Consider the following 22,073-nt stretch of genomic DNA (forward strand, 5'->3'; position numbering starts at 1 on the left):
GAAACAGAAAAATCCTGAGAAATGTTTTAAATGTGTTCATGCAAAATCAAAACTACTCCATGATACCGTCTTCGCTTATAAAAAACCAAAAAAAGTAAAGAACTAACAATGTCAGGGGTTGGAAAAGTCACAGCAAAAGCCAGAATGTAAAATGCCTTTTGTCGAGGTTTGAATGAGAATTGTCCACCATAGGCTCAAATATATGACACTTGGTCCTCAGCTGGCGTCATTGTCTGGGGGAGGTTTAGGATATGGATACCCCTGCTGAAGGAAGGATGTCCCTGGAGACAGGTTTGGGGATGAACATCCTGGTGCCACTCCCAGTTTTGTCCTTCTGCCTTGTGTTTGTGGTTGGCTCTCAGCTTTCTGCCCCAGAGCCAAGCCTCCCCACAATGACAGATTCTTTTCACCCAGAAACTATAAGCCAAAATAGACTCCCTTTTCATGCCTTGTTTGTGGTATTTTATCACAAAATCAAAGAAGTCACTCATAGACATAGCTAGAATTTTTGGATCATGTATTATATGTATGTAAAATTGTAATGGTATAATTAGTCTCCCAGGAAGGAACTTTGAATGCTATCAAAACTGCGCACATTCCATGATCCAAAAATTCTACTTATGTGTCCTTTAGAGAAATAATTATAGTTATCCTATGCAAGGATGCAGTTGGTGTTATTTTGAATATAACATATAGAATAATAAGTAAAACAATTGCAAACAACCTGAATGATCTTCAGTAGAGGACAAGCCAATCAAACAATGAACTGCTGGTGCCAATAAGGTCTAAGTAGCAGCAATAGCAGCAGCAGCAGCAGCAGCAGCGGATTAGAATGATGTAGATCTAACCCACTCCAGGAACAAGCTTCTTAGATGTAAGCTGGGGGTTGATGACCAAGATGAACCTCATGTTTTGCAGTACTTTGTGTTTGACTTCATTGGACCCCAAGTGCATCTTTTCGACAAGATCATCAAAATCTCGGTAAGTAGACCATTGCAGGTGGTGGTACTGGGGAAGGTATGGGGGACTCTAGGCTCGGGGAACTTTCTGAGACAGCTCAGCTTTTGCGGATACCTGGGTTCAGGAGGATAAATATGGGCCGCTGACTGTGTAAGGAGCAGGCTAAAGCTCGATATCCCCAATATGGAGAATTTTTGGAAGGAGAACCATCTCAAGAGAACCTTTGCTTCTTGGAAGCCTGTAGCATGAAGGGCTGGCTTGTTGGGGTTTCTGTCCCACCCGGCACCCCAACAAGTCGGCAAACCCCAAAGAAAATCAATCACACAGAGATCTCTATAAGTTATGAAGCTGATTGGCCCATTACGTCAGGTTTCTTATTAGTCCTTGTAACTTATATTAATCCATTATCATTTTCTATGTTAGCCAACAAGCCAGCCCTTTATGCTACAGAAGCCAGCAGTAAATGACAGTGAACTTCTGCTAATTGGATGTGGGAATACGAAACATATGTTACAATTGACATCTTCATTGGCTGCCGTTTTTTTTGTTTTTTTGTTTTTTTTTTTAGTTATTTTTTAAAATCAAGCTAATGTGATGTTTTTCTGTCTGGATGAGATCCACACTAATTAGCCACAACCATCTCTTCTCCTACTTAGCGATAAATAGAGAAACAGGAACAGAAACTGGGGAAGGACCACATAGGTTCATCTCATCACCGAAAGCACCTAGTGAGCAGATGAATTAATTAACTGAAGTATTCTGTCTGGAATTCTTGAAAGTTACCGATGAGGGTGGACCTCGGGATCTTTGCAGGGGAAGCTGGCTGCTGCGCAAATCTTCCTCGGCCTCTCCGGGGAGTGGAAGTTTATCCACAAATGCAGACTGCAGAGTAGAAAGAGGGAGCTCCCCTGGCTGGCTGGGGGCCTTACCCAGGCTTACCCGGTACATGGACGGCAGAGACAGGAAGCGGAAGTCACCTTGTCCCAAACAAGAGCAGAATGGCCGACTGGGCCCATTACCAACTGCACACTAGTCAGCAAAGTGACAGAGGACAATGGGTGGCAAGTGATGACATCTATCACTCCCTCTCAGAACATTGGCCACTTCTTCCACGGAGAGGGGTGTGAGGCTGGGTACTTCTCAAAGAACAGAACTCGTATTTTATATGTCTGTACAAGTGCGTGGAGAATAGGAGAATGAGTCCCTCAAACCAACTCTGATGGGAATTGCAAGGCTGACATTCGTCTTGGAAATCTCCTTCCTGTTCTCTTCCTGGCCTGTTTTTTTTTATCACTTGCTCACACACTAGATCAATGCCTAGGGGATATGGCCTCTTAACTGCAGCTGGATGTCAGCAATGTCCCCTCGTCAGGTATGGGTTCCAGCGGTGTGACACTATCCTGCCCAGGAGCACTTTAAGACCGTGACTCCAGAAGGATGGAAAGTCGCTATGCAAACGCTCTTAGCATTTGAGTTTCTAGTGTGATGATAAGGGTGCAGAGGATATTTTGGAAGCTGGGATGGCTCCCAGGACTTGGTGCCATCACTGCAGCTGTCACCTGATGACACTGGCCCTATTGCAGCTCCTAGGGGACTTGCTAGGTTACAGATGAAGTTCATCACCAGGCCTCTAAGCCCCATCATAGGCAAGAGTCAGGACTGTATGGAGGACACAGACTTTTAGACATAGGATCAAAGCTGATTTGCCTGCCTCATCCCTTCTTCGGGAGAAGACAGTTGTGTGGTTCTTAAATGACTCGTAGGGGGAGAGATCAAAGATGTTAATGGAAAACCCTTCCTCTTAGGTTCAACGCAGTTTTCTTGCTGGTTCATAAACTGGAAGCCAGTGTGCCCAGAATGAATTCAGTGCTAAAGAGAGATGACTCGTAATCTTGTGTTCTTAGCACTTTGACGACTATGAGTCCTTGTATCAACCACTGCCCACTGCAAAAGCATTGTCTGACCAGGGCAGAGAGTAGCACAGATTTATATGCATAAACCTAAGTATTTAGAAGGCAGTTTGACAGCATGGTGGCTTAGCAAAATAGCAGCAGTAGGTTCTGCTCTAGGGCCTGTGACTTCCCCATCCACAGACTTTTGACCAGGTTTATACTACTAGGGCATAAATACTCTCTGGGGGAGCCGTCCTCAAATTCAATTAGAAAATGTCTGGCTACTTCCATCACAGTTGTGAAACTGCTGTGTAGGTAAGAGCCAGCCAGTCACGATTCCAGTGTGAATGGGAGAAGGAACTCCGGAGGCTCTGCCCCCAGCTGAGGAACTGTTGGCAGTCCGTGACTTCTGGAGGAGAGACAGTGTCATTATTCTTTGTCAGTATGGCCACTGATAGGTTGCCTATATTCTAGTGGATGACCCCAAATCCCAAGCATATTTGGGCAGCATTCCCTGGACTCGGTGGGATATAAAAAAGGGGGAATACATGAATTTGGGAGGCAGACATGCTAGAGGGTTCCAGAAAGAACTGGGCAGAGGAGGATATGATCAAAATCATTGTATGTTTGCATGAAATTCTCATAATAATAAGTTAATGATATTATTAAAAATGGGTGAGGTAGGGGTGACTATAATTAGATGCTCTTGGGACAGCCAGGGTATAATAATATGCCTGGTGGTGCCATGGACTATTTGCCTTAACAGTTGCCCAGGGGACCCAGGACCTCAGTATGCTGTGCGTGGCACATCTCCAGGAACCTTGTAATCTCACAGCCAACTTCTGTAGGCTTGGCTGGCCCTCAGCCAGTAGGCATATACCTTAAAGAAGTCTCCCATGTGGCTGGAAAAACCACTTGAGGGTCTTGCATCCTATTTTTCACAGAGACATTTTCACCTTGAAAGGAACTTGAACCAGGCATCTGGTCTTCCCCGGGCCTCGGGGAGTCATGTTAGCCACAGAAAATGAGGCAGGGAGCAGCTTTCTGTGTGTGGTCTTAAATAGCAACTCCGCTGAAGCCAAGCTGTCCTTGCTTCCCCTCTGTCGACACTGGAAAATCCCAGTGTGTGTGTGTGTGTGTGTGTGTGTGTGTGTGTGAGAGAGAGAGAGAGAGAGAGAGAGAGAGAGAGAGAGAGAGAGAGAGTCAGAAGAGAAATAGGAATGGCTGTCATTTCTTGAGGTCAGCTGACTACTTTTTCTTACTGCCTCTGACAAAAAGCTCTTCAGAAGCAGCAGGGGAGCCTGCCACTCACCCTTCATACCACCGTTCATTAACTCACTGAATGTGCATTGAATGTTCATTATGAATGAGGCCATAGTGGATAGGATGCAAAGGGACACTCCCATTGATCAAGGAAACAATAGGATTTAAAGTTAGTAGGAATCTCAGAGGCACCTCCAGGATGACATGGAGTTCTTGGGGCCCTCCGGTTCCAGTGGCAGGGATGTCACTACCTCTGGAGAATGAGCCCTTCATTGCTGAGAGATTCTAATGCGCACAAGAAATAGCATCCCCAGTTGAGTTGAAATCTCAGCCTGTTACTTAAGAACCATGTGGGGAGCCTGGCCCCTTTCTTGGATATGACATTTCCCAAAATTTGAGGACTCTTCTGTCACACTGTCCTCCTCCTAATGGTTCAAGAGATCAGGGACAGATGCTTGGAAGAGGTAACATTGGCTCTAGCCATTAAAGGATGGGTCAGGTTGGAGCAGAAAGAGGTGGGCATTGAAGGGTTGCTTACCACGATCCATTCAATTAAAGAAACCTTTGGGGCACCCAGAGTGCCATCCATTCTTCAGCAAATAAGCAGAAAAGCGGCTAGAGAAAGGACAGATGAGGCCCTTCTCGAAGTCACTTAGGACCCTGTGGGTTGATGACCAATTCTAGTGTGTTCCAGACAAGGTCAAACCCAGACAAGGATCAAGTCCTAGGATCCTCTTTGGTAGAGTCTGGGTCCTTTCCACAGATGCTCCATCTTTTGTAGGTCTTACATCACAAGCTGATAGGGAGCATCCTGATTGGCTCTTTCCGAGTAGATGTGGGAACAGTGTACAACCAGCCTGGTAAGCGAGCCCCTCCTCCCCATCTTGCTTTCTTATTGTTCTTCGGTTTACTCTCTGATCTGTCGATCTGGGAGTTTTTGGTGTGATTCTCTAAAACAAAGGTCTCTCAAATACCCACAGTCAGTGGAGAAGAAAGTCAGACAAGAGGGCTGGAAGGGAGGGAGGAGGAGAGAAATGAGGAAAGTGGGGTAGCCTGGGGACTGACTGGCGACATCCAGGAATGGCTTCTATCTTGAACAGCAGACAGAGGGGACCAAGAGCCTGTGGGTGTGGGAAGGGACAAGGGAGTCGCTGCCCATGAGCAAAGAATACAACTCACAAACTGTGTTTATAGGTCATCAGTTCTGTGACAAGTGGGCACAGCTTACCGACCCTGGGGACATCAGGACTGGCACCAAGGGCTACCTGAAGTGTGACATCAGTGTAACCGGGAAAGGCGACGTCTTAAAGACCAACCCCAAAACCTTCGATGCTGACGAGCAGATAGAGAAGTGAGACGAACCCATCCAGAGCCATGAAAGAGAAATTATATGCCCTACTTTATATCTCTTTTCCTCTCTCTACCCCCTTCTTTTTATTGTTTTTATTGGGCTATATATTTTTCTCCACTCCCCTCCTTTGCTCTCCCCTCCCCATCTATCCTCTCCCATGTTCCCCATGCCCCCAATTTACTCAGGAGACCTTGTTTTTTCTACTTCCCATGTAGATTAGATCCATGTATGTCTCTCTTAGTGTCATCTTTGTTGTCTAGGTTCTCTGGGATTATGATTTGTAGGTTGATTTTCTTTGCTTTATATTTAAAAACCACTTATGAGTGAGTACATGTAATAACTGTTTTTATCCATTCTTTGGTCGAGGGGCATTTAGGTTGTTTCCAGGTTCTGGCTATGACGAACAATGCTGCTATGAACATAGTTGAGCACATGTCCTAGTGGTATGGTTGAGTATCCTTTGGATCTATACCCAAAAGTGGTATTGCTGGGTCTTGAGGAAGGTTGTTTCTTAATTTTTTTGAGAAATAGCCACACTGATATCCAAAGGGGTTGTACCAGCTTGCACTCCCACCAGCAATGCAAAAGTGTTCCCCTTAACCCCAGTATAAGTTGTCATCAGTGTTTTTGATCTTGGCCATTTTTACAGGTGTAAGATGGAATCTCAGAGTTGTTTTGATTTGCATTTTTCTGATTACTAAAAATGTTAAGCATTTCTTTAAGTGTCTTTCAGCCATTTTACATTCCTCTGTTGAGAGTTCTCTGTTTAGGTCTGTACTCCATTTTTTATTAGATTATGTGTTCTTTTGATACCATTTTCTTGAGTTCTTTGTATATTTTGGAAATCAGACCTCTGTCTGATGTGGGGTTGGTGAAGATATTTTCCCATTCTCTAGACTGCTATTTTGTCTTGTTGACCATGTCCTTTGCTCTACAGAAGCTTCTCAGTTTCAGGAGGTCCCATTTTTTAATTGTTCCTCTCAGTGTCTGTGTTGTTGGGGTTATATTTTGGAAGTGGTTCCCTGTGCCAATGTGTTCAAGTGTACTTCCCACTTTCTCTTCTATAAGGTTCAGTGTGGTTGGTTTTATGCTGAGGTCTTTGATCCATTTGAATTTGAGTTTTGTGCATGGTGATAGATATGGATCTATTTTCATCCTTTTACATGTTATCCAGTTATGCCAGCACTATTTGCTGGATATGCTTTCTTTTTCTCATTTGATATTTTTTGCTTCTTTGTCAAAAATCAGGTGTTTGAAAGTGTGTGGATTAATATCCGAGTCTTCTAGTCAGTTCCATTGGTCCTCCTGTCTGTTTTTATGCCAATACCAGGCTGTTTTCAGTACTGTAGCTCTGTAGTAGAGTTTGAAGTCAGGGATTGTGGTGCCTCCAGAAGTTTCTTTATTGTGCAGGATTGTTTTGGCTATCCTAGGTTTTTTTCTTTTTTCCATATGAAGTTGAGTATTGTTCTTTCGAGGTCTGTGAAGAATTTTGCTGAGATTTTGATGGGCATTGCAATGAATCTGTAGGTTGCTTTTGTTAAGATTGTCATTTTTACTATGTTAATTCTGCCTACCCAAGAGCATGAGAGATCTTGCCATTTTCTGGTATCTTCTTCAAAGATTTAAAGTTCTTGTCATACAGGTCTTCCACTTGTTTGGTTAGAGTTACTCCAAGATATTTTATGCTGTATGTGACTATTGTGAATGGGATGCTTCTCTCATTTCTTTCTCAGCCCTTTTATCATCTGTGTATAGCAGGGCTACTGATTTTTTTTTTTAGTTAATCTTGTATCCTGATATCCACTGAAGGTGTTTATGAGTTGTAGAAGTTCCTTGGTAGAATTTTTGGGGTTTCTTGTATAAACTTATGTAAGCAAATAGGAGAATTTGACTTCATTTTTTATTTGTATCCCCCTTGATCTCCTTTTGTTGTCTTATTGCTCTAGCTAGAAACTAAGAACTATATTGAATAGATAAGAAGAGAGTGGACAACATTTTCTTGTCCCTGATATCAGTGAGATCACTTTAAGTTTCTTTCAATTTAGCCTGATGTTGGTTATTGGCTTGCTGTATATTGCCTTTATTATGTTTAGATATGTTGCTTGTATCCTTGCTCTCTCCAAGACCTTTATCATAAAGGGATGTTGTATTTTGTCTAAGGCTTTTTCAGCATCTAATGAGATGATCATGTGGGGTTTTTTTGTGTGTGTATGTTTATATGGTGAATTACATTGACAGATTTTCGTATATTGAACCATCCCATCCCTGCATCTCTGGGATGAAGCCAACTTGATCATGGTGGATGACTTTTCTGATGTGTACTTAGTCCATCCTTTTCCATAATGGGTGCATGAGCACTGCCAAGCTCATGGCTTGTCTTTCAGAGGCTCTTCTCTGTATGAGACCCCTGAATATATCTTCTCAAAGCTGTGGCTCTTTTGGGAGCTCTGATTCTGGAACAAGAGCACTTTTTCCCTGTAACACCATATTTTAGACAAACCATTCTATTGTTATTGTTATTACTATTATTAATTCTTTTAGAATTTTATATGTCTTGTTTATATTTAGCTCCCACTCCTCACTCCTATTCTTCCCAGATCAAACCCCTCTTCCCTATGCCTCCCACTTTGTGTCCTTTTTGTTGCTATTTATAAAGAGAAGACTATTCCACAGCAGTTTCCTCTTGTGGTATTTCTACTGCCCTTTTCCACATTCCCTGAGTCTTAAGTGTATGCATTATGTAGATAAGTCATTCTGTGATTATATGATTTATCCACATATAGCTGTTTTTTTTTGTTGAAAGAATTATACTTTCAACCACTGGTTTATTGGGGGGGGGGAGAGTTAAATTCTAGGAAGACCTAGAAAGAAAACTTGGTTTAGTGATGTGTTCCGGTGTTTTTCTATATCCAGATTTTTCTTTCTGCCGCCAACAGGCACCTGCCCTTTCTTTCTACTCTTGAGTGACAGATCTTTTTAATTTAAAATCTTTCCCCTCTAGGAACCTTTTGATCCCTCAAGGATTCCCATCAGAGAGACCCTGGGCTAGATTCTACGTGAGGCTCTATCGAGCAGAAGGGTTACCCAAAATGAACTCCAGCATTATGGCAAACGTCACCAAAGCATTTGTGGGTGACAGCAAGGACCTCGTGGATCCCTTCGTGGAAGTGTCCTTTGCTGGGCAGACGGTGAGGAAACTGTTACCAATAGTGACAAGTATATCCTGTTCTGCATACAAAACATTTTAATCAAATTAAATCGGGTTAAAAGTGCCCAGAGAAAACCTTGTCACAAGAAGGGGAAGTGTAGAGAAGGCTTGCCCACTCTCACCTCACTGGAGTAGAGAAGGCTTGCCCGTTCTCACCTCACTGGAGTAGAGAAGGCTTGCCCGTTCTCACCTCACTGAAGTAGAGAAGGCTTGCCCACTTTCACCTCACTGGAGTAGAGAAGGCTTGCCCACTCTCACCTCACTGGAGTAGAGAAGGCTTGCCCACTTTCACCTCACTGGAGTAGAGAAGGCTTGCCCACTTTCACCTCACTGGAGTAGAGAAGGCTTGCCCACTCACGCCTCACTGGACACTGTGGAGAGCAGCTACGGCTGGATGTGTTGCAGCTTAGGGCCAGGTAGAAAAATGTCTTTCCTCACCTCTGGCTACTTCTCTAAGCAAGTACCAGGCCCTTGGCCCTGTAGAATAATTACCACTCTCCCCTGACCCATTTCACATTGTTCGAGGTAGTCCTTCCTTTATGTCTAGATACCTCTGTTCCTTTCTCAAGGGCTATTGAAAGAATCAAGCCTAGGTTCATGGCCAAAGCTGGGTTCTGCCTTCCTGGACTTAGAAACTTCAAACGTATTTTATACTTTCAAAATATGTTCCTGTCCCTTCCCACAGCAGGAGTGGATGTTGGAGAATTTCTAACTTGAATTGAATTTGGGGGCCATATGGGACATCATTCCAATTTACAACAAGGAAACTGAGGCCCAGGCTGCAGCATTGTTATATGTGACATATACCCAGGTCTGTGTGTAGGCATGAGCTCAGGGTCTAGCTATGTCTAGACTTCCCTGGAGATACATAGAACAGCTCATATCCCTAACACAGGCGTTCACCCTAACACTGATCTGTTAAGTAGAAATTCTCAAGGACAATCATTCACCTTTGCCCCAATGTTCCATATAGCATCTAGATCATCAGTAATGTCAATGGGGTATAGTTGATTTTCCCAGGTGTCATGGGAAGCAGGCCCATCTTTGGTATCCCCTTTACAGCCCCAGGAGGTTTGAAGCATTTCCTTTAGGCACTTTTCCTCATGGCTCATATCCTCCCGGCTGTCCTTTTAGGGGCGAACCTCGGTGCAAAAGAATTGTGCTGATCCCGTGTGGCACGAGCAGGTGGTCTTCAAGGAAATGTTCCCTCCCTTGTGCCGGAGGGTTAAAATCCAGGTGTGGGATGAGGGCAGCATGAACGACGTGGCCCTGGCAACTCACTTCATCGACCTGAAGAAGATCTCCAACGAGCAGGACGGAGATAAAGGTAGCGCTGCCCGTGTCTGCCTTGGCCAGAGGTCTCAAAGCCACAGTGGCCTTTACAGAGAGAGGCCCACATAGGCATGTGGGAGCACCATTCACGGTTCTGAGGTCTGTGGCCTGGCTTGGTTAAGTCAGTGGATGGAACCAAGCTCTGGTATTAGGTCTTCCGTGACCATTGCCACCTACATGTAGTGTGTCACTGTTCTCTTAAGAAAAGGAGTTAAGATAAAACCAAAGTTTGGTAAGCTAAAATCTACAGGTCAAATCTATCCTGTTACATGGCTTTGTATGGTTCTGTATGAACAGTTTTTGCATGTTTCCATGGTTGGGGTTTTCCCCCTACATAAAAATTCTGTCCCCGGTCACTTGTTGGGAACACAACAGTGTGAGCATGGCAGGGGGCCATGGGTGATTGCTCCCTCAATGAGCTGAGAGAACCTGAGGTAATTCAGAGTACTGAAGGTAGCAGGCAGGGCAAGAACTCCTCTCTGGCATATGATTCCATTTCCAAAATCATATTAGTGTGCAAGAATTCCTAAATAAACCCCCATTTAAATTCATAGCAATCTTTCTCTGCACCGCAAATGTATGCCAATTGACAAATATACATATATATGTACATACATGTATAACAAACATTTAACTAAATGGTAAAATGCAAACACATACACATATGTATACATATATATATATACATATGTGTGTGTGTTAAGTATATCTAATCATACGTCTTGTAGAGATGACATTAGTTTAACTGCTTTATTTTTTCTCAACTACTTGGATATTTCCCAAGAACATATTTTTATGTGTATTTTTATGTCTTTCACGGAGTGACATTGCAGAAAGCCCTCAGTGAATGTGTGTTGTCTATTTCTCGATACTGCAGCAGCACAATAAAAACACACCCATCCATCTACACTTTCTCAACTAGATGCTAACATGTTTTATTCACAGCATTTTAGGAGCCTCTTGATGGTTTTCAGAAGAAAATATGTTTGTGCTTTAGAAGTAGACGCCGGGGACCATAAACTCTTTCTATCCTTTTAAACAACAATTTCCCTGCTTCTTTAAGTTCTCCCAAAGGACAGACTCTGAAGGATAGAATCTAGTCTGGAGAAGTCATGGAGAAAAGAGACATTTAGGCAGAAAGAGGTTTTATATCTATGAATATATGAGCACATTTACTTGGCAACTATGGACAAGTTAATAAGCAAATTTTGACTCCTTTATTTCTAATAGTAGGGGCATGACCTAAGGGTCCATATGAAGCACTTAATAGATATTAGCCTGTTAATCTTGATAGGTTAATCTTGATGTAGGCATTATTAGCTTTTCCTCCAGATGAGGAAGCTGAGGCACTTAAGAAATTTGTCCAGGCTCACGCAGCTGATAAGTCCCAAAGCTGGGATTTGAACCCACGCAGGCGAGTCTTCAGAAAGATCCTGCTGTTTTGCCTTTTCCAAAGGAACATGCATGGGATTGGTGTAGGCAGGCCAGTGGGAAAACACTTGTCTACAAAGTTGAAAGGCTTTGGGTTTGACTCCCAGCACTGAAAAATAAAGGGACATTGTGCTCACAAATGTTCTCACGGATGTCAGGTGCCTTCTCAGATGTTCTGTATTAAGAAGAGAAACCACTTACGACAGGCATAAGTTAAAATCACCAGGTCTTTTCAGTTTTATGTTTAGGAAATATTTTAGAACATCCCTTTCTCACTATCTCTACCACCCTACCCTACTAGTCCAAGCTACAGTGAACTTAGCTTTCAGGGTAAAATGGTTCCCAAAGCAGTTTGCCCAAATCCATTCTGGCAATCCTTCACATGGTAGCCATAATGGTCTTAAGAGACATGGTTACATTATCTATTTGGTAAAAATCCCTTTAAAATATTCTCAGATGTAAACAGAGACTGCTTTTTTGTTTCCCGGCCACCAAAACCCAAATAATCTCACAAAACTATATTAATTATAACACTGTTTGGTTAATGGCTCAGGCATATTTCTAACTAGCTCTTACATCTTAAATGAACCCATTTCTATTAATCTATGCATCACCACTAGGCTGTGGCTTACCGGTAAGGTTCTGGTGTCTTTCTCTTTCGGCAGCAACATGGTGTCTCCCTGACTCTGCCTTCTTTCTCCCTGCATTCAGTTTAGTTTTCCCACCTACCTGTATTTGTCCTGCCATAGACCAAAGTGGCTTCTTTATTAGCCAATGGTAGTAAAACATAATCATAGCATACATGGGGAATCCCCCATCACTTAAGGACACTAAGATAGTGAGCAAAATCCATAACAAGTCCAGGCCTCTCACCTGTCCAAATTCTTCTCATAGACCCTTCTCCATACTCTTTGCAGCTGGTTCACAGCCCCTTTACCCCATTCCTCTGTGCTCCATCAACCCATCCTTTATTCTTGCAACACCACATGTATCCCCTTTAAAGCATTTACAGTGTAAATATTAATGTAAACACCTAGCATGTTGCCTACTTCGTGTTAGGAATCAATAAACGTTTGATGACTAAATTGTGACAAAATGGCACATAGTGCCCTCTCTAACACACAGGGAAAAGTGTAAACATGTAAAAGAAAGACCAGATGGAAATTGAGCAAAATATTGTCTTTGGAGAGGATGCCTTTTAAATATTTTCTTTTTATCTGTATGGCATATATTTTTATATACAACTTTTATAAAACAAACGTACAGTAAACATGAACGTTCACTAAGACATCTAATGCTTGGGTTTTCCCTAGGCTTTCTTCCCACCTTTGGACCCGCCTGGATTAACTTGTATGGCTCCCCCAGGAACCAGAGTCTGATGGATGACTACCAGGAGTTGAATGAGGGTTTTGGGGAAGGTGTGGCCTTCAGGGGTCGGATCCTGGTGGAAATTGCTGTGGAAATTCTCTCTGGTGGGGCCCAGGAGTCTAAGTTCTCCAAGGCTCTGAAGGAGCTGAAGCTGTCTTCCAAAGACAAAGACTCCAAATCTAAAGGCTCGAGTAAGGACAAGGCTGACAAAGCGGATGACGGCAAAGCCCAGCAGGCTGCAGACAAGACTAACTCCATGGAGGTGGAGGTGGAATCTTTCACTGTGCCCCCAGAGGTAGGTGTGAGCATTGCTTCTTGCTATGGACCAGCTCAGGGGAGCCACTCAGACCGTGAGGGAGTCAGGGCAAAGGACGGAAGATTTCAGGATACGGCAGAGGAATTGACAGACAGACCACTCTCAATGTATTTTTGAAAATGCTGCTGCGATTTACTTACTTCAGTGCAGGATTATATATTTCTTTTTACAATCAAAGAATTTGGCAAAGGCATACATCATCAAATCATAGAACAGAAAAGAACAGCATAAAACAGTTTACAAAAAGAATCTTTGAAGATGCTTTGACTTGGGTACAAGGACTTCTGCTCTCTCACACTTTGCAAAACAACTCTCTCCTCTTGCCTTCATGGAGATCACTGCCCTTGAGCTAGACCATCTTTATCAGCTTGCAGGTGGCTGGTTGGTTTGAGCTAAGTGACTTTGTGTGCCTGGGTGAGAAAGAAAAAGGGCTACTATCTCCCTGGGAAAGCTTTCTGCTAGGAAAATTCTAATACATAGTCTTGAATCTCTCTGAAGTTTACTTTATATCACTAACCTCAACTCTCCTCCCTTCTCAATTCTCAGGCTCAGATATTGTCAGCTTAGGCTAGGTCTTTTTCTTCCCATAAGAAAGGTTTCATAGGCCTTCTATTTACAACTGTACATATTTCTCAGGCAAATGCCTACGGCTTCTAAGGTTTTTCTTAGTAAAATTAACTCCTTTTGTTCCACATCATCAAGGAATTGTCCTAATGATGATTCTGCCAATTCCCAGAACTGGTTTTTTTTAAGGTTTTAATTAATAGTGGAGTAGAATTCAAAAATGTCCTCAGCAGTCTTGTTTGTATCCGCAACTTCCTGGAATAGTCTGATCTGTTAGCAATATGCAAGAATCACAAAGAACACACAAACAAGGGAAAAGACAGACATATATCACCAGTCAGGTCGAGTCAGTACAAATGGCGACTCAGGTGGCATTACACCACAACTAATTGCCACGGGGCAGCCCAGGACTCAACTCCGAGAAGCGTGGATCCTGATCCTCCGGCAATATTTGCCTGCCTAGTCAGCATTTCTGCTACACTGGCGAGACAGCCGTGGATGTAGCAGCTCCTCTGGGCCTGATGCAGGGGAGCCCAACACAGAGGTAGACACTTGCCAGGGCTCCAGAAGGCATTTTCCTGTCCAGGTCTCATCTTCCCTGCAAAATTGTGCTGGTCTAGTGCTGAGTCCTGCGGTGTGTCCTCTGTTCTTACAAGTGGTGTGACCATATGCTCATGGCAGACTTCAGAATCTCTCAAGTGTGGATCCCGTGGGGGACTCAAAGGAAACATAAAAGTAGTCGGAGACCTTGGAGGGACTGGGTAGTAGAAGGGATGAGTAAACTCTGCTGTCTGGCTTTGTTTAGCTGCATTATGTTGGAATATTTTTTGTGGGATGTGGGACCACGTAGAAAGAGGAAAGAGAGGGGAGAAGAATAGGCCAAAAGCTGAGTGTTAAGAACTGGAGAAGCCTCATCTACCCAGGATGAAACCACCACCCCACAAAATGCTCATCCGCGATTAGTTCCCACCATTAAAACATCACTATTTCCCCAGCCCAGCTCTGTAGCATGAGCAAGAGACTGGGGTGTCAAGATGAACATCAGCTACGACTCTCCTCTCACTTTTCAATCCTAGTTGTGTGGTTTGTAGTCAAGCAAGTGAGTGAGTTCTGTGTGTCCTCAGTAGCAGAGAGGGGCGGATTCCCGCTTAGCCTAGCTAACTCTGTGTCTGGGGACATCTCCTGGGTTACCACAAGGGGGATGACATCTCTCAGGTCAACCCAAGGGGGATGATAGCTGCTCACCTGGAGCGGTCCATTCCTAGGGAGGCTGTATGAGAGTCATCCTTACCTTGGAAGAGCTATTTATTTTTCATCTCGGTTCTTTTATATATATATATATATATATATATATATATATATATATATATATGGATTTATTTATTTATTATGTGTACAGTATTCTGTCTGCTTGCATGCCTACAGTTAGGAAGAGATCACCAGATCTCATTACAGATGGTTGTGAGCCACCATGTGGTTGCTGGGAATTGAACTCAGGACCTCTGGAAGAGCAGTCAGTGCTCTTAACCTCTAAGCCATCTCTCCAGCCCCTCCATCTCAGTTCTTAAGAAACCACTGGGGACAACTCAGAGCAAGGGTCGAAAACCCTGGCATGAGTTTTACTGTCCTAGGTTACTATTTATTATCTAGCTAAATGAGGTCTTATATGTTGCTCTGTCATAGACAGCTTCTGAGGGCTGATGAGAACGTGTATGTAAATTGTCTCAGATCTTTTAGCGTGTACGTGGTGAGGCTTGCCGTGTTTTTATGACTGTTATCCATGGCTTGTTCCCTCCACCAAGGAGAAGCTATTTAGAGCTTGCCACCTGTTGTTTGTGTCTTGACTTCTTCAGCACCTCCACACCTCCCTTTGGATTCTCATCTGGGATAGTTTCTCTGGAGCTGTGTATTATCAGTTTGTTGGGGTTGGAGTTGGTGTTGTCTGCATGGGACAATGAGTGTGTGTGTGTGTGTGTGTGTGTGTGTGTGTGTGTGTGTGTGTGTTCAGAATATAAGCCAACATTGGAGACTTTGCATGTTGTGGGTAGCTTGTGTGGCATTCTGTGATCACTCAAACATATAGGTCCTACATCTGTCTGTCTGGTAACCATTCTTGCTGTGAGCCAGCTTGGATAAGGATATCCAAGAAGAAAAAAGCTATGAGAAGATTTTCAAAATCTAAGTCAACATCCTTAGGATATTTTACTGAGGGTTCCTGAAGAAAGAAATTCTAGCAGAAAGCAAGGGAGGTGGGTAGTTTTTATAGAAGTCAAGGTAGAGAGAAGGCCACTGGGCTATTGTAGAGAAGGAGGCAGACACAGGACAATTCGGGTGCTTCTATGCCTCCACTCTCTCTGCATCCTGGTGCCTCGTTGGTGGAAGTTTCTTGTCAGATTCATTAGTTACTTGTTGTATAACAAGTCACCCCAAAGCTTAGTGGCTTGCTATCAAGTGCTTATTTTCTTTGTGAGTGAGGAGTTTTGGAAAACCCTAGTACAATGGTTCTGGCCCCAACATTCCTTGGAGGAAACTTTTATTAAGATCTTGGCAGAAGCTATGGTCTTTTGAAGGTGTCACAGGACTGGAGGACCCATCTCAAGATGACTGTGTGACACTCTGGAGGCCTTAGTACCTTGTTGGCTACTGGCATGAGAATGCAGTGTTTTATGGTAAAGACCCTCCCCTAAATTCTGAGTATCCTTATGACATGGAAGTTTATTTCCCTCCCCTAGAGTGGTGATCTAAGAGGGAGCAAGCAAGGTCCTGACCAAGCCATGATGTTACAGGCTGATATTTCTGCATCTCGGCTGCCTTCCTTCTTCTTGCTAGGAGCAGATCATTTTAATCCAGCCTTTATGCAGAAGGAAGAGAGTTAGGGGAAGCTTAGCTAAGAACTTATAGACATACTTTACAGCCACTACCCAGGACATGCAGGTTTTCCACAGCCTGAGCAGATCAACCTGCCCCCATCAAGCCTTTCTTGCTGCGTCTTTTTTCCTTGTCAGCTCCCCAGGGTCATAGAGGCCCAGTATCACTGGCTGTAGCATCTTCAGGGCACATCTGGACACCGAGAGACCCTATGATGCTGCCTTTTCCTAGTCTCCGTCATTATTTATGGATGCTTCTCTCTCCTCTGCCACACTCTCACAGAGCATAGCCAGCCTGGGAATGGGACCATTTCTCAATTCTGTGGATGCTGATTGAGCAGCTTCCTATCAAATATCTTGTTCAACACTGGCAAGAGTAAATCTAGAGCCTAACTCCATTGAGCTTGTGATGTAAAAGGGAAGAGAACTCATGCAATGTACATCCAACAGGAAGTAGGAAGTGATGAGTACATTAGTAACTATAAACTGCTATTGTTTATAGGGTTAGAAAGTTCAGTGATTAAAATTTTAGGCCTCTGACAAAGCAGCTGGATATCAGTATAGTGTGTCAGTCAGTGCGATAGTTACCCACTGGGAAACCACTGGGGACATGCTCATCTCTGTTTGTCTCCTTGGGCAGAGGACTTAACCCCTATGATAGTTGCTTTCCTCTTTGCCGTGGCAAAACAAATGACTAGAAACAACTCCAAGAAAGGGGTTTTCTGGCTCACAGTTTGAAGACACAGTCCAGGGTGGGAGGGATGTCATGGCAGCAGGAGCCTGAGGCAGCTGGTCACACAGCATTCACAGTTGGGAAGCAAAGAGAGATGAATGTTGGTACTCAACCCCCTTTGTGAGCTCAGTGAACGGCATATGTCATCATCATCACCACCACCACCACCACCATCATCATCATCATCATCATCATCATCACTAACCCAGTTTAAGGGATGCTTCCAGAAGGGAGAGGGCTGTTTAAATTGGATCTTGAAGAATGCGGAGGATTAGAATACCAACTTGAACTGTTGAAATATTTACTGTAGTTACTGTTTTGGGGGTTTCTATGTGGGCTTTTTACCAGGTGTTCCTGGCCCTACTGCAATGCTTTTGCCATAAATAAGGAGAACAACAGCCAGAGATGGATGCCACTTCCTCAAAGTGCAACAGCTGGCAGCTTGGCTGGTTTGCTGTGCCACCCGGAGTCCCCATGGTTTGCTGTGCCATCCTGAGTCCGCGTGGTTTGCTTTCCCTCTGGTCTCTATGTGGTTTCCACCCTCCTCCCAGAGCGTAAACTCAGCCCCTGGACTGCAGGATAGGAGGCTGGTGGAGGACAGTGATTAACTTCCAGCTCTGTGCCTCACCCTGCCCCGTGTTTCTGGTCAATAGAAACAGTTCCTGGATTGTTCATTACCGGAAAGGTCACCTCTTACCCAGTTACTGTAAATCCTTTGGTTCCCTGAGGGGCCTGGTTCAGAACTCTTGTTCAATGGAGCCCTATATCTGTGTGGCCACAGTTGTTTTGGTTCCCTTAGCTTCGCCTTTCTGCTCTTTTCATGGAGTTTGGTAAGTCCAGCTGCAAATCTAGGGACCCCATCTGTATGTCCTTGCTGGGTCACTGTGCCTCAGTGGCATCTGGTGCCTAGGCTGTCCACATGTTCCACATTAGGAAGAACTACTTTTAAAGAACCGAGTGTTGTCCTATAGAACAGTGATTCTCAACCTTCCTAATGCCGCGATCCTTTAATAGAGTTCCTCATGTTGTAGGGACTCCCAACTATAAAATTACGTTCATTGCTACTTCCTAACTGTAGCGTGAATCATAATGTAAATATTTTTTTTGAGATAGAGGTTGGCAAGGGGTTGTGACTCAGGCTGAGAACCAGTGTGAAATGACACCTGCCTGATGGCTTGCCATAATCCAGTCTTCCAAACCACCCATGGGCTCCTTGACCAAGCAGCCTTGGTGAAGACCAGGTCTCAAGCCTTAGCTGACCTTAACTTGCTATGTGGGCTTGGAAGCCCCTTCATCTTTCTGAGTTTTCTGTTACAAAAGTAAATGGTGGAGGCCGGAGTAAATAACTCAAAAGCCCTTTTCAATATCAAAGCATTTGCGACAGACAGGCAGGTGGATCCCTTGCAACAACGCTCAGGGTGCAGAGCACCCCAGACACACGGGATCGATTGATCTTTCTGCCCCTGTGTAACACTTCACTCTCTTTGTCTGAGTTTCCTAATTCTGTGAGGAAGTCACTTTGACTCCGGGCCAGCACCAAGGCGACAGGTTAGCACATGTTAAAGCTCAGAGACCCGAGGATCTGGGATCAGAGCGCCTGAGAAAGTGACTCAGCAACACAAGCTTCCATTCCTCCAGTTTCCTTTTCTGTGAAATGGGAGTGGTCCGGATTCCAAACTCCCAAAGTTGTTACAAAGAACAAATAATAAATGTATGTGAGCCCCGGATGCAATTAAGTCACGTGTAAGGATTCAGTGCGGCGACTCTCGGCAGCTCATCTTTGATTTTTCTGGGTCTACAAACCTGTTCTGTGCTGAGTCCTCCCCAGCATCTTGGGAAGACACACAAGCTCATCTTTTGCCGCGAAAGGAGAATTTTTTTGGGATGTTAAGTTAGCAGTTCATTGGGTGATTCTGTGCCATTTTAGACCAGTAGCTAGCTGGGTTTGGACTTACGATTACTGACCATGATAGCTCCTTGTCTGCTTAGTGGCAAGACCTGGCATTTTCAACTGAAGCAGAGACTCAGGCTTCAAGGAATTACATTAGACCAAATGAGTTTCACCAACGCGACTTTCTAGTGTGAAAAGGAAGCCAGCTCTGTCTAGCAATTCTTTCTCTCTGTAGATTGTACCAGAAAAATATGAGGACTTTTTACTCTTTGGAGCCTTTTTTGAAGCTACCATGATTGACCGGAAGATTGGAGACAAGCCCATCAGCTTTGAAGTTTCTGTTGGTAAGTGCAGACACATGTTCATTTCTTGAATAAATGATCAATGCCTTACATGAAGGTGATTATATTCTGGTGGAGACGGCAGGTGACACCTCATCTAGGAATGGTAGTTCCTTGTCTACCCAATGTCACATAAAGATTAGATGTGTTGCTATAGGTTTGGTTGCTATTTGTTTGTCTGTTTAACAGTAATTAGTACAGGTTTGGGTTCAGGGACTTAGATGACTAATCTTGGCTCCATTACTTTGGACTGACTTAATTTCTCTGGGTCTGGTTTCCCTCATGCATAAAATAGGAACTACAGTAATTCCTCACAGAGTCATAAGTTTAATAAACTGACGCGAAACATCATACGTTCAATAGATGCTATGGTTAGAATTCCCTGCCATCATCCTTGGCTATAGATGCTATGGTTAGAGTTCCCTGCCATCGTCCTTGGCTATAGATGCTATGGTTAGAGTTCCCTGCCATCATCCTTGGCTATAGATGCTATGGTTAGAGTTCCCTGCCATCGTCCTTGGCTATAGATGCTATGGTTAGAGTTCCCTGCCATTGTCCTTGGCTAGTGTGCACCTCAGCTGAAAGGACTCATGGCATCAGTGAAGAGAGCGCACATTCGAGCAGTTCTGTTGCAGCAGGGCAGAGGGAAGTAGAGAGGGGACTCACTCCTGAGCCACACAGCTGGAGACCATGGGACTCAGTCCTTCTGAGCCACACAGCTGGAGACCTGGCGCAGAGTCCCCTGTCTGCATATCCACAGGGTGCAGATGTCTGTTAGATTTGTAAAAGTTAGTTCTGACAAGAGAGGTTTTTGTTTTGTTTTTACCTTTTGTTGATTTATTGAAAATAGATTTTTTTTCTCACAAAATATATCCTGATTGTGATTCCATCCCCTCCCAGTTCCCCCACCTCCTCTTCCATCTGGATTCACCCTCTTTCTGTCTCTCATTAGAGAACAAACAGGCTTCTAAGGGATTAGTGATCTGATCTGATCTGATCTGATATGGTATGATGATATGACATGATGATATGATATGATACAATGCAGCAAAAATTAACACATCAGCATTGGTCAAAACAAAAAAAGAGTCTAAGAGAAGACACAAAGAAACAAAGACCCATTCATTCTCATGCTCAGGAAAACCATAAAAAGCGCTAAACCATATACACACAGAGGGCTATAGAGCAAAAATAGAGAATAAAAATATATAAATAAAATAAAAATAATAAGGTGAATAAAAAAAGAAAAGAAAACGTCCTGTGTAACACGAAGGCCGGCTTGTTGGGGTTTCTGTCCCGCCCAGTACCCCAACAGCCGGCAAGCAACAAAGAAAATCACACACAAGACTCCATAAGGTTATAAACTGATTGGCCCATTAGGTCAGGCTACTTATTAATTCTTATGACTTATCTTAACCCATTATTCTTATCTATGTTAGCCACACGGGCTCAGTACCTTTCTCAATGTGACAGCTTACATGTTGCCTCTTCGGTGGTCTGCCCAGGAGTCGCAGAGGAACTTCCCTGCTTCCCAGAATTCTCCTGTTCTCATTGCTCCACCCCTACTTCCTGTCTGGCTTTCCTGCCTATACTGCCTGCCTGGCCAATCAGCATTTTATTAAAATATGATTGACAGAATACAGACAATTCTCCCACACCAGTCCTGACATGTTATGATACAAAGAGGTTCCAACGATGCCACTGAGCTCCCGTCCTGTTGGAGATCTACTGCCTGGGCACGCAGTACCCTTAAGAGTACTTAGTTTGTTTCCCCAGGAAGACTTACTTGGAGGAAACAAAATGTTCGTGTGAAAGTGGTTATCGATTTGAGATTGCTTCTGGGTGAGGGATGTGGACCCGTGTCTACTTCTTTCAGATCTAGGACCCCCAACTGGAACAGACCTGTGTTGTCCCTGTGAATGCTGGAGAGACTTTATCTTATGTGGAGATGTGTATAGTACAAAGGGGCCCTATTCGGAACCCTTCCTTACCCACCCCCACCCCACCCCCACCACCATTCTCCAACTCTGTCAATACCCACTCCCTCTTACTTTTAAACACAAGATGTAGCCTCTGGGTACTCAGACAAGAAGTCTTTTCTTAAAGAAGAAACAGTTTTGAGAAGGTTCCAATGGTAGTTTTTCATGTCTCCATGATGAGTTCTGGTAGGAAATACACACTAAGATGTTGGAAGGGCCGGTAGCCCAGAGAACAGAGGCACTTGCTGCTGAGCCTGAAGACCCGGTAGAAAGAGAGGACCCGACTTCTGCATGCATCCTCCACCCTCCATACTTGCTCATACCCAAAATAATGTAATAAAGTTAAAATCTATAAAAAATAACATGGCTCTAAAAACTTAAAATCTCCAGTGGATTTTCTTTTCCTTAACTGTCCTTCTCAATTTGCAACTTGTGTAGTGTTTACAAACAAGAAGATAAGATGCGTTGGCTTCGTAAGTCTAATTTTCTTATTCTCCATCGGTTGTTGTTTCTGCCTTTATCCCGAGACCTTATTTCCTTGTTGGGAGAGGGTGTGGTTAGCCAAGCTGGCTGATCC

General features: G+C 43.8%; 1 protein-coding gene across 4 annotated transcripts in view; it reads left to right on the plus strand.

The window, feature by feature from the left end:
- Fer1l6 (fer-1 like family member 6) overlaps positions 1-22,073 on the plus strand; it is a 154,169-nt gene that overhangs the window by 40,147 nt on the left and 91,949 nt on the right. For all 4 annotated transcript variants that reach the window (XM_085678956.2, XM_085678958.2, XM_048457343.3 and 1 more), the window contains 7 exons: positions 919-981; positions 4,897-4,975; positions 5,310-5,466; positions 8,468-8,654; positions 9,809-10,001; positions 12,751-13,100; positions 19,412-19,520. In XM_085678956.2, coding sequence (XP_085535082.2) covers positions 919-981; positions 4,897-4,975; positions 5,310-5,466; positions 8,468-8,654; positions 9,809-10,001; positions 12,751-13,100; positions 19,412-19,520 — 1,138 coding nt within the window. The remainder of the gene's footprint in view (positions 1-918; positions 982-4,896; positions 4,976-5,309; positions 5,467-8,467; positions 8,655-9,808; positions 10,002-12,750; positions 13,101-19,411; positions 19,521-22,073) is intronic.

The sequence above is a fragment of the Myodes glareolus genome, chromosome 19 (genome assembly GCF_982192425.1).
Source record: "Myodes glareolus chromosome 19, mMyoGla1.1, whole genome shotgun sequence".
Classification (NCBI taxonomy): Eukaryota; Metazoa; Chordata; class Mammalia; order Rodentia; family Cricetidae; genus Myodes; species Myodes glareolus.